The sequence below is a fragment of the Portunus trituberculatus genome, chromosome 24 (assembly GCF_017591435.1).
Source record: "Portunus trituberculatus isolate SZX2019 chromosome 24, ASM1759143v1, whole genome shotgun sequence".
Taxonomy (NCBI): domain Eukaryota; kingdom Metazoa; phylum Arthropoda; class Malacostraca; order Decapoda; family Portunidae; genus Portunus; species Portunus trituberculatus.
In genome coordinates, this window is record NC_059278.1 from 8,098,710 (window position 1) to 8,115,957 (window position 17,248).

Here is a 17,248-nt window from a genome sequence, read left to right on the forward strand (position 1 = left end):
CAAAGGATATAGCCTTAGTGAACCAAGCAAGAGTAAAGGCACTTGGAGCTTACTAGGATACCACTCAAGATTAGTTGTCATTGCAAAGTAAAGATAGAAGTGATTCAGTGATGATCAAAAGGGAGGTGTTTAGTGCAACAGCTAGTGTCTTCATTCCACTAGGTTTTTACGTATCACAATCAAAGCAAGATTATTCATACAGCAGTTATGAAAAACTAAGTGTGGCTGGGATGACAAGATTCTTGAGAATATGAAAAAGAATGGCTAAACATGTACAGTATTAAGATGTACAAGACTGTGTACAAGTTAAAATCCTTTGACAAGTATGCACTAAGGTAGAAGCACATTTATATGTTTTTTAGTGATGCTGACACTAAGGTATATGGGGCTGCTGCCCATTTTTGTTATAATAGTATTAGTAATTTGATAATGGGAAAAGCTAAAGAAGCCCCAATTAAAACACTAACAGTACCTAAGTTAGAGTTGACAACTGTGATAATGGCACCCAAGTTATCAGAATTAATCTTAGTAGCTTATAAAGATGAGCTGACAAAACCAGAAATATGTCTATGCTGTAATAGTCAGATTGCTATTGCTTGGCATTCCAGCAGCAAGGAGTTAACCTTTTGTGAGCAAACTAGGCTAAATGAGATACCTGAGGTCCATTTACACAATGTTCTTACAACAGGTAATCCTAGTGACCTGCTCAGTAGAGGTATCACTGGGATCCATCTGAAACAGTCCTCACTGTGGTGGAGCAGGTAGAGTTGGCTTCCCCCACAGAGAATCTTGGCCAGAATTGCCCAGAAACTTAAAGGAAGTAATAAATGAACAGGTGAACATGTTGCAGGTATATTAGCAACCATTCCAGAAAATAAACCTACTGTAATAAAATTGGAGAGGTTTTAACAAGTTTGGTAAGTTAGTATGGGCAATGGCCTGGATTATCAATTTTGTATCCAAATATAAGAAAGTACAAAGTATATCTAACTCGTATTTAAGTGTACACAACATTAGTTTAGCAGAAAGTAAGGTAAGCCTTAGTACAAAAGGAAGTTTGTCCTCTGGAATTTAAACATTTAAGTAATAATACTAGTAAACCTACATCCCTAGTGAATCAGTTAGGTTTATTTAAAGAGGAAGAATTGATAAGATGTCCTAAAATCAGGTTACAGAGAGCTCTAGTATGTGAGAAAGTAAAGAACGGAATCCTTCTCCCTAGTAAACATAAGATAACTAAGATGATAGTAGAGTATACTCATAAGATATGGCTGCATTATGGTGTTGAGTTTGTAGTATCACACCTAAGGCAGACATATTGGATCCCCTAAACTAAGCCATGTAGTGAAAGGGACACAATGCAGATGTGTAACCTGCAAGAAGTTACAGGGCATAAAGTATGCTGAGGTACCTGATCTTCCTTTACCTGATTTTAGTATACAAAAGGTGGCACCATTCCGATGATTAATGGGTGTTATAGTTAGCGAAGAGGAAAGGCGTGCAACCAATGTACATCATCCCATTCACCTGTGCAGTAACTAGAGCAATACATTAGGTGGACAACCTAACCTGTGGCACTTTTTTACATGCTTTAAGGAGAATCTGTAATAGAAGAGGATTTCCTCAAATCTTGCTAAGTGATAATGTGATTACCTTCAAAAGTGTTTCAGTGTAAGTGTAAATGGATGGGTTGAGCAGGGTGGTGTTCCAGCAGAACCTCTAGTAGGCCAGAGCAGAGTAGAGTTAATCCAGTAACCTTGTTAAATCCCATCCAGCTCGTACTTCTGCTCTGAAATCCTTTTGATTATAGCAAGCCTTGGTCCATGAAGGTAGAATCTAGCCTTTTATTTATTTATTTTTATTTATTTATTTATTTATTATTTTTTCTCAGGGGGGAGTTTTTAATAACTAATAAATAGTGTAATAGTATATATTTCTTGTATATTTTTTGTTTATTTTTGTAACTTGCACCTCTTGAAGAAGCATGTTGTGCGTCTTTTGTATAGGCTTTAAAAGGTAGGCGGATGAGTGAGACTCACTCTCAAGCACTTGATGCTCTCACTAGTAGAGCTGACTTACCCGTATCAAGTAGTGACCACATGGCTCCTATGTGACCCCACAGTACCTACACCAGATTCTTTCTAATGTACCTAAGTTCAGGCTAAGGTTAGGGAAGGCCTTCACTGCTTTACCTTGGGATAAGCTTGTGGTGGCAGCCACTAGTAACTGTAAGTTCTTTATCAGTAGCATCCTCTTTTCTCTGCTTGCTTGGTATAGAGTCCCATGCAAGTTGGGACAGAAAAGCAACACATTTGCACTACATAGTGTAGGGATCAGCATGCTCGGCTCACAACCAAAAAGGGCCAGGTTTGAATTCTGGATGCAGCAAGGTATATGGGTGAGTCTTTTAATGTGTAGCTCCTGTTCATTTAGCTGCAAATAGATACAGAATTGAACCTGAGGCTCCCTGTGTCCTAGTATGTGGTGTGTGAGTGGTCTTAGTCTTATCAAAAGTTCAGTCAATATGAGATCTGAGCTCTTTTTCCTAGGGGAATAACTGGCTGGGTGATCAGAAGACAACCATAGGTGAATGGGATGTAGGAGATTAATAATTTTTGGCAATACTACTGTGGTTTGTTGTATTTCAGCAGCATTACTTATAAACACTGGTGGCACTGTATTTAAAAATTCTGTTTTCAGTTATTGATTACTTATATATGGTTATTTTTCAAGTGTCATTGCTGAAATAATCCTTAAATTTTTCTTTAACAATTCTTTACTAATTGTTGACTGTCATTCTCAGGTATGCAGAGTTGAGTTAGGTCAAAATGAGTTGGGTATTAGCAGTGCTGAAGTCACTACTTGCATGTACAAATAGATAGTGGTATGACTGCAACTATAGTAAACTTGATATAATGAATGATATGGGGACAGATCTGTTGTTACAGCCAAAGATCTGTTATATCCGGTGGAAATACCAGACAGATCCGTTATATCCTGAAGATTGCCGGGTATTTATACCCACTGCCCCCCCGGTCCCATGGCATGCCATGTGGAGTTCCTGCAATAACATGTTATGGGACGACCACCTCACTATAACGAATGAAAATCCGTTATAGAGAAGGTTTGTCCGGTCAGATTTTTTTCCCCATTATACCTGATATCCAGTTTATCGACATTCATTATATCGAGGGTTTACTGTACGTACTTGTGTAAGCTACAATGATGACCAGCTACTCAAACTATCTGCACCATGATTCTTTTATGGTTGTAGCTGTGCGTGAAAACTGACATTCATATCCAGTACTTAAAATCACTGCTAAGTGGTCCCATTTGAAAGGGTCAAAGTAATTTCTCTGTTCCTTTTAATCCCATAAGTGACTATTAATCAAATCAACAGCTAATGGGGGTGCCTTTTTAAAAAGACCTGTGTTGTACAATCACAGATGTGTTTCTGTAAGTGGCTGAAGTTTTTTAAAAGTTATGGAGCATTCCAGTATCTTGTAATGAGACAAATTTAAAGGTATTATTGAACCTCGATAATTCGGACCCGATAGCACGGATTTCACAATAAGTTGGACTGTGACTGAGCCAGGGACTAAAATCTGTGTTGAACTGCCCAACTTTTTATTTTGTTTTTTTGTTGACATTATAAAAGATCTAATTCCAACAGTAAAAAACTATTTTTGTTGTAGTTTGAAATGATACCAAACAAAAGTGGATCAGAGTTTATACCGATTTTATGAAAATTTTGGTGTAAAAAAAAAAAACATTCGCTCCTAAGAATTTTTCAGAATTTCGTCCTTGTTTTGCTATTTGTATTCATCTGATTGAAATGAAATATTCACACATGATTGTTTGTTCAATGGTGACTTCCTGGAGCATGATAGGGTGATAATGCATCAGGGTGTAGCTGCCGTGGTACAGTGGAACCATGCGTGCTTTGGGGTCCGAGGGGTCTCCAAGTGCATGGGTTCAAATCCTGTCCACGGTCTGAGTGTTGGTTGGGCTTCCTCACTCGGAGCAACGGTTTCCTTGTGGGTGGGCTTTGAGATAGGAGGTACTCCAAAAAGTATCTCCTTTTGCCCATAAATTCCTGTGAAAAGCCTACATGGTATAAATAAAAAGAAAAAAAGAAAAAAAAGTCTCCTTGTTTCTTGAAAATATTCATTCGTACATTGCAAAAAGTTTAGGGTAATTATTTCTTTAAATAGGCAGCAGTACACATTCATTGGTCACTTCTACAGCTGGGTTTGAAATGTAGTCTGTGATTGAGTAGCGGCTGTCAACCACCACCGTGAAGCAAATGACTCAAGGGAGGAGGAAAATCAAGAAGGGACTAGCACCAGCCCTGCACTTTTTCCCCCAACTCTCTCTCTCTCTCTCTCTCTCTCTCTCTCTCTCTCTCTCTCTCTCTCTCTCTCTCTCTCTCTCTCTCTCTCTCTCTCTTATTATTATTATCATTATTATTATTATTATTATTATTATTATCGTTTATTATTATCATTATTATTATTACTATTATTGTTATTATTATTATTATTATTATTATCGTTATTATTATTACTATTATTATTATTATCATTATTTTATTATTATTATTATCATTATCATTATTATCGTTATTGTTATCGTTATTGTTATTATTATTATTATTATTATTATTATTATTATTATTATTATTATATTATTATTATTGTTACCATCATCTTTATTATCAGCGTGCGCTGATTTCTTCTTTGGACCTCTACGTTGTTTTCATAGTTTTACTTTTTTTGATGCCACACTGCACGGAAGAGTGTAATTATTTTTGGAGAAGAGTGTAATTATTTTTGGACTGAAAGAAAAAAATGTTAAATATAGACCAAGAAGGGAAAAAGACAAAATGAAATCAGTAAAAGACCTACTAAAACATCTGAATGACGAGGATAGACAGAACTTAGAAGAGGAAGTAGAAGAAATCCATAGAATGGGACCATATCAAGAAGGAACAGTGAGACCAATTAAGATATTACAAAAATCACAAGCAGCAGCAGAAGGAAGTACTATATAGAAAAACGAAACTCAGAGAAACAGAAGGTTGCAAAGATATATATATAAAGAAAAATAGAAACGAGGAGGAAAGGAAGAGACACAATGAACTGGTGGCAGAAGCAAGAGAAAAAAATAATGAAAGTTCAGAGGAGGAGAAGAAGGCATTTTTGGAGAATTATAGGAGACAGGATAAGGAAATGGTATATAAAAGAGAAAGAAGAGAAAAGAATGGAGCAAGTTTAACTAAAAATGATAAGAACAAGAGATTAAAATGATGTATACAAACATAGATGGGATTTTATCTAGTAAATTAGAATTAAGAGATTACATAAAGAAAGAAGAACCAGATATTGTATGCCTGGTGGAAACAAAGTTAAATGAGGCAATAAAATAGACATAGATAAAAGGTATAATATATGGAGGAGAGACAGAGTGGGTAAAGGAGGAGGAGGAGTCATGATGATGTTAAGGAAGGAGATAGTGGTAAATCAAGTGGAGTTTGGGGAAGGAAAATCAGAAATACTGTATGTTAAGATGCATATTAACAAAAAGGAGTTAACAATCATTGGAACATATGTGCCACCAAAAACAAACTCATGGACTAACCAAGAATATAGAGACATGATAGATGACACAATAAGGAGTCTTACAAGAATCATTAAGGAAAGGAGAAAAGTGATATTGGTAGGAGATTTCAACTGTAAGGAGGTAGACTGGGAAAATTATGAAAGTGGTATGGGGGAAGATGCCTGGGAGATAGATTCCTGAACCTAATGATAGATAATTTGATGGTCCAAAGAGTAAAGGAAAACACAAGATTCAGAGGAAACGATGAGCCGGCAAGATTAGACCTAGTTTTTACAAGGGATATACCAATTAACGATGATATAAGATACAAGTGCCCATTGGGAAAGAGTGACCATGTAATATTAGAGATGGATATAGAAGAAGGAAAGGAAGATAGAGATGAATCATACAAAGGAGACCGATTAAATTACAGAAAGGCTGATATTGAGAATCTCAAGAACTATTTTAAAACGTAAACTGGGAGGAGATGGAAAACTCATTAACGGTTCAAGAGAAATATAACTTATTTTTGGAAATATACAAAACTGGGGTCAGGGAATATGTTCCGAAATATAGACCTAAAGAAGAAGGAAAGAAAGATTGGTTTAATGCAAGATGTGCTAGGGCAAAGGAGAAACGAGATGGAGCATGGAAAAGGTGGAGAAGAAACAGAAATCCAGAAAATAAGGAAAACTTCAAAACAGCAAGAAATGAATATGCTAAGGTGAGAAAGGAAGAAGAAAAGAACTATGAAAAGGACATTGTCGAAAATGTAAGGAACAACCAAAATTGTTCTACAGATTCATAAATGGAAAAATAAGACAAAAAGAAACAATAGAAAGGTTAAAAGGAGAAAACGGAATGGTGGAAGACCCAAAAGTATGGCAGAACTGTTAAATAGTAAATTTCATGAGGTCTTTACTAAGGAATCCAAATTTGAAAGACCACAGGGTAATAGAGAGACTGTCTATATGAAAGAGATTAAAGTAACCAAGCTTGAAATAAAAAGTTGATGACGGAATTGGATGAGGAAAAGGCAATGGGACCGGATGAAGTCTCAGGCAGAATACTGAAAGAATGTAGGGAAGAACTAGCAAGTCCAATATACAACATCATAAAATGCTCAATAGAAAATGGAACAGTGCCAGTGGAGTGGAAAAGAGCTGAGGTGGTTCCCATATATAAGAGCGGAAGGAAGGAAGAACCTTTAAATTACAGGCCGGTATCACTAACTAGTGTAATATGCAAGATGTGTGAAAAAGTAATAAAGAAGCAATGGATCGAGTTTCTTGAAGACAACAAAATATTATCAAATAGCCAATTTGGTTTTAGAAAAGGTCGGTCATGTGTGACAAATTTATTGAGTTTCTACTCTAGAATAGTTGATAAAGTACAAGAGAGAGAGGATGGGTTGACTGTATTTATTTAGATCTAAAAAGGCTTTTGATAAAGTGCCACATGAAAGATTACTATGGAAGTTAGAGGAGAAGGGTGGCTTAAAAGGAAGCACATTGAGATGGATGAAGAATTACTTAAGGGGGAGAGAAATAAGGACGATAGTTAAAGATATGAAGTCCAAGTGGAGAACAGTAGACAGCGGAGTGCCACAGGGTCAGTATTGGCACCAATACTTTTTCTCGTATATATAAATGACATGCCAGAGGGAGTGAACAGCTACATAAATCTGTTTGCGGACGATGCGAAACTGTGCAGAGTCATTAAACAAAAGAGGATTGTGAAATACTACAGGAAGACTTAAACAAGATCTGGAAATGGAGCAAAAAATGGGAGATGGAATTCAATGTGGACAAAAGCCATGTCATGGAAATGGGAAAAGTGAAAGACGACCAGTGGGAATCTATAAGATGGGAGATGGAGTAGAACTAGAAAAAGTAAAAAGGAAAAGGACTTGGGAGTGACAATGGAAGAAAATAATCAACCGGTTAGCCATATTGATAGAATTTTCAGAGACGTATAATTTGCTAAGGAATATTGGAGTAGCATTTCACTATATGGACAAGGAAATGATGAAGAAATTGATAAGTACTAAAATAAGACCTAGATTGGAATATGCAGGAGTTGTGTGGACTCCCATAAAAAGAAACACATAAGAAAATTAGAGAGACTACAAAAATGGCTACAAGAATGGTTCCAGAATTTAAAGGGATGGCATATGAGGAGAGACTAAAGGCAATGGATCTACCAACCTTGGAGCAGAGAAGAGAGAGGGATCTGATACAAGTTTATAAATTGATTAACGGAATGGATGAAGTGGATAATGAGAAACTGATCCTGAGAGAAGAATATGACTTTAGAAGCACAAGATCGCATAGTAAGAAACTAAGGAAGGGACGATGTCTGAGAGATGTTAAAAATTTAGTTTCCGCAAAGATGTGTTGAGACTTGGAACAGTTTGAGTGAGGAAGTGGTATCAGCAAAGAGTGTACATAGTTTTAAAGAAAAATTGGATAAGTGTAGATATGGAGACGGGACCACACGAGCATAAAGCCCAGGCCCTGTAAAACTACAACTAGGTAAATACAACTAGGTAAATACACACACACACACACACACACACACACACACACACACACACACACACACACACACACACACACACACACACACACACACACACACACACACACACACACACACACACACACAAGTAAATTAGAATTAAGAGATTACATAAGGAAAGAAAATCCAGATATTATGTGCCTGGCTGAAACAAAACTAAATGAGGAAATCAAAATAGTCTTGGATAATAGGTATAATGTATGGAGAAGAGACAGAGTGGGTAAAGGAGGAGGAGGAGTCATGATAATGTTAAGGAAGGAGATAGTGATCAATCAAGTGGAATGTGGGGAAGGAAAAGCAGAAGTATTGTATATTAAGATGCATATTAATAAAAAAGAGATAACAATCATTGTAACATATGTGCCACCAAAAACAAATTCAAGAATATAAAGACATGATAGATGACACAATAAGGAGTCTAATGAGAATCGTTAAAGAAAGGAGAAAAGTGATATTAGTAGGAGATTTCAACTGTAAAGAAGTGGACTGGGAAAATTATGAAAGTGGTATGGGGGAAGAAGCCTGGGGAGAAAGATTCTTAAACCTAATGATAGACAATATGATGGACCAGAGAGTAAAGGAATACACAAGATTCAGAGGAAACGACGAGCCAGATTGGACCTAGTTTTTACAAGGGTATACAAATGAATGATATATAAGATATAAGTGCCCATTGGGAAAGAGTGACCATGTAATATTAGAAATAGATATAGAAGAAGGAAAGGAAGATAGAGATGATTCATACAAAGGAGACCGATTAAATTACAGAAAGGCTGATATTGAGAATCTCAAGAACTATTTTAAAAACGTAGACTGGGAAGAGATGGAAAACTCAGAGACAATGCAAGACAAATATAACTTATTTTTGGAAATATACAAAACAGGAGTCAGGGAATATGTCCCAAAATATAGACCAAAAGAAGAAGGAAAGAAAGATTGGTTTAATGCAAGGTGTGCCAAGGCAAAGGAGAAAAGAGATGGAGCATGGAAAAGGTGGAGGAGAAATAGGAATCCAACAAACAAGGAAAACTTCAAGGCAGCAAGAAATGAATATGTTAAGGTGAGGAAGGAAGAGGAAAAGAACTTCGAAAAAGATATTGTCGAAAAATGTAAGGAGCAACCAAAATTGTTCTATAGATTCATAAATGGAAAAATTAGGCAAAAAGAAACAATAGAAAGGTTAAAAGGAGAGAACGGGATGGTGGAAGACCCAAAAAGTATGGCAGAACTATTAAATAAAAAATTCCAGGAGGTCTTTACTAAAGAATCCAAATTTGAGAGGCCACAGGGTAATAGAGACAATCTATATGAAAGAGATTAAAGTAACCAAGCTTGAAATAAAAGAGTTAATGAAGGAACTGGATGAAGAGAAGGCAATGGGACCAGATGAAGTCTCAGGCAGAATACTGAAAGAATGTAGGGAAGAACTAGCAAGTCCTATATACAACATCATAAAATGCTCAATAGAAAATGGAACAGTGCCAGTAGAATGGAGAAGAGCTGAGGTGGTTCCCATATATAAGAGTGGAAGGAAAGAAGAACCTTTAAATTACAGACCGGTATCACTAACTAGTGTAATATGCAAGATGTGTGAAAGAATAATAAAGAAACAATGGATCGAGTTCCTTGAAGACAACAAATTAATATCAAATAGCCAATTTGGTTTTAGAAAAGGACTGTCTTGTGTAACTAATTTATTGAGTTTCTATTCTAGAATAGTTGATAGAGTACAAGAGAGAGAGGATGGGTTGACTGCATCTACTTGGATTTAAAAAGGCGTTTGACAAAGTGCCACATAAGATTACTGTGGAAGTTAGAGGAGAAGGGTGGCTTAAAAGGAAGCACATTGAGATGGATAGAAAATTATTTGAGGGGGAGAGAAATAAGGACGGTAGTTAAAGATATGAAGTCCAAGTGGAGAGCAGTAGAAAGCGGAGTGCCACAGGGTCAGTATTGGCACCAATACTTTTCCTCATTTATATTAACGACATGCCAGGAGTGAACAGCTACATAAATTTGTTTGGATGATACGAAACTGTGCAGAGTTATAAAGCAAAAGGAGGATTGTGAAATACTGCAAGAAGACCTAAATAAGATCTGGGAATGGAGTAAGAAGTGGAAATGGAATTCAATGTGAACAAAAGCCATATCATGGAAATGGGAAAGAGTGAAAGACGACCTGTGGGAATCTATAAGATGGGAGATGGTGTAGAACTGGAGAAAGTCAAAAGGAAAAGGACTTAGGAGTGACGATGGAAGAAAACAATCAACCAGTAAGCCATATTGATAGAATTTTTAGAGAAACATATAATTTGCTGAGGAATATTGGAGTAGCATTTCACTACATGGACAAAGAAATGATGAAGAAATTGATAAATACTATAATAAGACCTAGATTGGAATATGCAGGAGTAGTGTGGACCCCTCATAAAAAGAAACACATAAGAAAATTGGAGAGCTACAAAAATGGCTACAAAAATGGTCCCAGAACTTGAAGGATGACATATGAGGAGAGACTAAAGGCTATGGATCTACCAACCTTGGAACAAAGAAGGAGAGGAGACCTGATACAAGTCTATAAATTGATCAACGGAATGGACCAAGTGGATAATGAGAAACTGATCTTGAGAGAAGAATATGACAAAGTACAAGATCGCATAGTAAAAAGCTGAGAAAGGGAAGATGTCTGAGAGATATTAAAAATATAGTTTCCAGAGAGATGTATTGAGACGTGGAACAGTTTAGATGAAGAAGTAGTGTCTGCAAAGAGTGTGCACACTTTTAAAGTAAGTTTGGATAAGTGTAGATATGGAGACGGGGCCACACGAGCATAAAGCCCAGGCCCTGTAAAACTACAACTAGGTAAATACAACTAGGTAAATACACACACACACACACCCGGTAGCTCAGTGGTTAGAGGCTGGCTTCAAAGAGATGACCAGGGTTGATTCCCGGCCGGGTGGAGATATTTGGGTGTCTCCTTTCACATGTAGTGTTCACCTAGCAGTGAGTAGGTAGGATGTAAATCGAGGAATTGTGACCTTGTTGTCCCGGTGTGGTGTGTGCCTGATCTCAGGCCTATCTGAAGATGGAAACAATGAGCTCTGAGCTCGTTCCGTAGGGTAAGTCTGGCTGTCTGTAGAGACTGCAGCAGATCAAACAGTGAATTACACACACACACACACACACACACACACACACACACACACACACACACACACACACACAAAATGTTTAGGAACTTATCCAATTTATTATGTTTTTATTCAAGAGTGACTGACATACTACAACATAGAGAGGGATGGGTAGATGCTATCTACCTGGACTTGAGAAAGGCCTTTGATAAAGTACCACACAATAGACTGATGTGGAAACTAAAGAAGATTGGAGGAGTAAATGATAAACTAGCAAAATGGATGGAAAATTACTTAGTGGGAAGAGAAATGAGAACAGTGGTGAGAGGAAGGAAGTCCGAGTGGAAGAAGGTAACCAGTGGAGTTCCATAAGGGTCAGTGCTTGGTCCCATCATGTTTTTTATTTATGTTAATGATATGCCAGTAGGAATTGACAGTTACATGAACATGTTTATGGACGATACTAAAATTATGAGGAGAGTAAGGAATGTGGAAGATTGTAACAAGTTACAGGAAGATCTTGATAAAATATATGAGTGGAGTAAGGAGTGGCAGATGGAATTTAATATAGACAAGACCCATGTTATGAAAATGGGAAGAAGTAGATACAGACCAAACTGGGATTACAGGCTGGGTGATGAGAAAATTAAAGAGACCAATGAGGAGAAAGATTTAGGAGTAACCGTGCAAAACACTTTGTCACTGGAGAAACACATTAACAAGATTTTTTGGAAAACATATAACATGCTTCAAAATATTGGCCTTGCATTCCACTACCTAGATGAAGGAATGATGAAGATATTATGTACCTTAATAAGACCCCAGTTAGAATATGCAGCTTGTGTCTGGTCACCGACATGAAGAAAAATGTGAAGAAGGTAGAAAGGGTACAGAGGCTGGCAACAAGGATGGTACCAGGACTCAGGGAGTTAGACTATGAGGAAAGACTGAGGAAGCTGGGGCTGACCACATTAGAAGAGAGAAGAACAAGAGGAGACATGATAACTATGTATAAATTGGTGAACAAGATTGACATACTGGACAGAGAGTTGATAAAGGTGACCACAAGTAATCAGCTCCGAGGACATGGAAAAAGCTAATAAAGACATCTGTCTAAATGACGTGAGAAAATACAGTTTCCGCATCGTAGCATTGATAAGTGGAATAAACTGAGCAGTGATGTCGTTGACGGTGTGTGTCAATCAGATGAAAGAGAGATATGACAGGAATGGACAAGGAGACAGGACACAGAGAGCTTAGCTCGGGCCCTGTAATACACAAATAGGTAAATACAAATTGGTGAATACACACACACACACACACACACACACACACGGTCCTCTGGCTTCACAAGCCAGAGGACCGGGTTCGATTCGGATGGGTGGAGATATTTGGGTGTGTCTCCTTTCACGTGTAGCCCCTGTTCACCTAGCAGTGAGTAGGTTTGGGATGTAAATCGAGAAGTTGTGACCTTGTTGTCCCGGTGTGTGGTGTGTGCCTGGTCTCAGGCCTATCCGAAGATCAGAAATAATGAGCTCTGAGCTCGCTCCGTAGGCTAAAGTCTGGCTGTCTCATCAGAGACTGCAGCAGATCAAACAGTGAAACACAAGCTTTCGGAGAGACCATAATCTCAAAATTAATCTTGCATCGTTCCCATAAGTCTTCATTGAACTGCCTGCCTTTTTTTTAGGCGGGGGAGGAATTCGGATAAGTTCACCTTTGCAGGAGCAGCCTTTCCTCCTATTAGTCCGAGTTACCGAGGGTCAACAGTATTAGTGGTTATTTGATTTTGCTTACAAGTTTTGATAACTTGTTGTCTACTCACCCCTGGTTATATAACTTGTTAGTGCAGTGTTAAGAATTAAGGCATACTGGTGAAGGAGGAAGTAGTGAGCAACGATACATCATTATTTTCTTTTCATCTATGTTGTAGTGATTATTTATATATTTCTGTTAATTCATTAATTTATTTGGTTAATGTTTACTATCGGTCCCTCTCAGTAGCATATGGCACGACTACATGTTATGGCAATATACTCTTTTACTTCACATTAATGAAGTTTTTTTTTTCAGGTGGGAGGCTTTTATTGGCTTGTAGTGATGCTTTGCAAAAATCAAAATTGCACCAGAAACAGAGTTCTGGGAGCAGTTTTCCTGAGTCTTCCTCCTCTTCCATTTTTGGCTGTTTACATTAATATGGCATTATGGGAGATGGAATTCAATGTGGACTAAAGCCATATCATGGAAATGGGAAAAAGTGAAAGATGACCAGTGGTAATCTATAAGATGGGAGATGGAGTAGAACTAGAAAAAGTAAAGAAGGAAAAGGACTTTGGAGTGACAATGGAAGAAAACAATCAACCGGTAAGCTATATTGATAGAATTTTCAGAGAGACATAATTTGCTAAGGAATATTGGATTAGCATTTCACTACATGGACAAAGAAATGATGAAGAAATTGATAAATACTAAAATAAGACTTAGATTGGAATATGCAGGAGTTGTGTGGACCCCCATAAAAAGAAACACATAAGGAAATTGGAGAGACTACAAAAAATGGCTACAAGAATGGTTCCAGAATTTAGAGGGATGACATATGAGGGGAGACTAAAAGCTATGGATCTACCAACCCTGGAACAGAGAAGAGAGAGAGGGGATCTGATACAAGTTTATAAATTGATCAACGAAATGGATCAAGTGGATAATGAGAAACTAATCCTGAAAGAAGAATATGACATTAGAAGCACAAGATCGCATAGTAAGAAACTGAGGAAAGGAAGATGTCCGAGAGATGTTAGAAAATATAGTTTCCCGTAAAGATGTGTTGAGACTTGGAACAGTTTGAGTGAGGAAGTGGTGTCAGCAACGAGTGTGCATAGTTTGAAAGTAAAATTGGATAAGGGTAGATATGGAGACCGGGACACGAGCATAAAGCCCAGGCCCTGTAAAACTGCAACTAGGTAAATACACTGCGTAGTGTAGTGGTTAGCACGCTGACTCACAATCGAAGAATTAAGGCATACTGGTGAAGGAGGAAGTAGTGAGCAACGATACATCATTTTTTTTTCATCTATATTATAGTGATTTTTTTTAATATTTTTGTTAATTCACTAATTTATCTGGTTAATGTTTACTATCGATTCCTCTCAGTAGCATATGGCACGACTACATGTTATGGCAATATACTCTTTTACTTCACATTAATGAAGTTTTTTTTTTTTTCAGGTGGGAGGCTTTTATTGGCTTGTAGTGATGCTTTGCAAAAATCAAAATTGCACCAGAAACAGAGTTCTGGGAGCAGTTTTCCTGAGTCTTCCTCCTCTTCCTTTTTTGGCTGTTTACATTAATATGGCATTATGGGTTCAGTGGGAGTTGTCTACAAATCATGAACGTCATGGACATCCAGTGAGAGCCTGCTATGCCAGTAGTTACTTATGGTAAATGATGTACAATGGAGACTCATTACTTGAACGTCTTGATTGTCGAACTTTTCAATACACGAATGCAAATGTTCGATTTAATACCCGAAAAAATACCTGATAGTCAAACGTCCACACATATGGTTCTAAACAAAAGCTCCCTGTGTAATGGTAACTTTATGTATTTGACTTTATGAGATGATAACCATTTAGTTTAGGAATATAAGTTAAGTAAAAGATATAAAAAAAAATTATTACATTTATTATCCCAATAGTTTGATTTAACGTTGATAATTTGACTTAACAAAAAAGAGATCACTTATGAATTCAGATAGACCAATGAACAGAACAACAATTCGGTAGAAGCTGCCACCAGACCCTTTCATCCCCAAACTGTTAAGAAGGAAGACTTAAGGATCAAGAAAAAAAAAAATAAGTAAATAATAATAATAATAATATTAAGATAGCATGATTTTGGAGACTGATTTATGTGAATAAGTACACCTCAGCTAGCCGTCTGGCCATCAGACCTCCACAATACTGAGACAATAAGACACATAAGAATTACCAAGAAAAATAATTCATACTAAAATTTCACTGACTTTATTTTTCCTATCACACGTATGACAAGTTACCGAGACAAATAGGGGGGAAGTAGTGTACTGTGTGTGTGTTTGTGTGACACCGCTGAGATACGAGACAGACTGGCTCTCCAACACTGTATCTGCGTGAGTGAGAGACAAAAACGCACTGAGCTATGGCTGGGGAGACCCGCGTGTTTAGGAGAAAGAATCGGTGTTCGAAATTTTGGGTTACAATATTAAGTTTCATAATGGGAAACAACTTATTTGATTTTTAAGTTTCTGACTATACTAATGTTAACACAAATGAAAGATAATATTATTAAAGTTAAATTGGGGAACAGTGATGCTTGCAATTTTGTATGGGATAGTAACATACCACCTTTCATTTATTACTTGCTTGCTCACGTGATCGGATGTACTATTCACAGTCTGAGGGTACTAAGGTTCACAGCCAATAGGAATCCAGCTCACTCCAGCCAATCACCGGCGCGTAATCCATCAGACGTATGTTTGTTCATATGTTTGTTCTAGGAAACCACGTGTGTGTCTGGGTGGGGGGGATTATGTATGTATGTACAGGGACAATCTAATGCTATACACAAATAATTTTCATACTAATAGTAACTAACATAATCATGGCAATACACCTGGCCTTTCCCTCTCCCCCTTCGCCAGTTGTGCTGCCGCAGTTGTCAGAATAAAATTCACCTGTGATCTGTCAGTAGTTTTTCATTTATAAACTTACAGCAACACCAAAGGCTTATTAGTGGTGAAAATATCTGAAAATCAAACGGCAGCACACATGGTTGGAAACGAAGCTCTGGCCTCTCCCTCCCCACCGCCGCCATTGTTCCATTCTGATACTATTAATACTGGTATGACCGAAGCAAAATACCAGTATTCCTTTATACCGGGTAACGGTGCGCATCCTTAGTCCTACCACAGTCGTGAGAAAACAACATTCTTCTGCTTTCTGTCTGTACTTTTTTTCATTTAGAAACTTATAATAAAGGCACCTAAGAGGCTTATTAGTGGTGAAAATAAGGAATCTAGGGAGAGTTTTAAGTGTTAGTGAGCCACAGCCATCCATTAGTGGGTTCACAGCAATTGCACCAAGAGAAAAGTTAGCAAACATTCATAGATTGTTGTGACTTGTCGTCCGACAACCTCCCTCCTCCTCCCCACCTTTTTCCCATGCTTTTCTACACCATCACCAGTCTTCACTTACGGTATGCACAAATCAAAATGATAAAAAAAATTATATTGAAATTTCCATAAACTTAAGTTTTTGCCAAGATTAAAACAAATTAATGGATTTATAGGTACGTATTGATAGTCAAACTTTTTTGATACTCGAACAGTCATTTGGAATTAATTAAGTTTGAATATCGAGTCTCCACGGTGTTATGTCAAAACCGATCACGGACGTTCAACTATAGATGTCCAATGAGAGCCAGCCATGCCCAGAGTTACTTACAGTATTGCATTTGTTTCTCTTGAGAGAGCATGTTGGAGAACCATGTCCGTTTCTATCATTTGTTTAGCTGTTTTCACCATGGACACCCTGAATGTGATTTCAAGCTTTTTTTTTTTTTTTTTTTTTTTTAGTTCTATCACTGCTACACGAGAAACACAAGAGACGTTCAACTTGTATGTACATCATGGGTTGATTTTGCTTCCCTAAATTGTGAGTAATACCAGATACCAGAAATTTTTGTGACTTCTTGAAGGGATGCAGCATGTTATCCTTCTATGAGGGAGCGGCTGTGGTGAGTGTTGCCAATGTTTTGCTGTACATATTCTGTATATAGGTTAATATTTGTGTAGGTTGGGTTAGGTTAGGGTGTGGTTAATAACTGGAGAGGGGAGTCCCAGGGAAGCACAGATCCCCTGATAGGTTATAGTGTTGGGTTTAAAAATTAGGGTAGGT

At 37.4% G+C, this 17,248-nt stretch overlaps 1 protein-coding gene across 1 annotated transcript in view; it reads left to right on the forward strand.

Annotated features, from left to right (window-relative positions):
- The first annotated feature begins 270 nt into the window (after positions 1–270).
- Positions 271–17,248, forward strand: part of LOC123508484 — a 97,898-nt gene continuing 80,920 nt past the window's right edge. The window contains exons 1-3 of the mRNA XM_045262245.1: positions 271–335; positions 609–761; positions 2,278–2,398. Coding sequence (XP_045118180.1) covers positions 271–335; positions 609–761; positions 2,278–2,398 — 339 coding nt within the window. The remainder of the gene's footprint in view (positions 336–608; positions 762–2,277; positions 2,399–17,248) is intronic.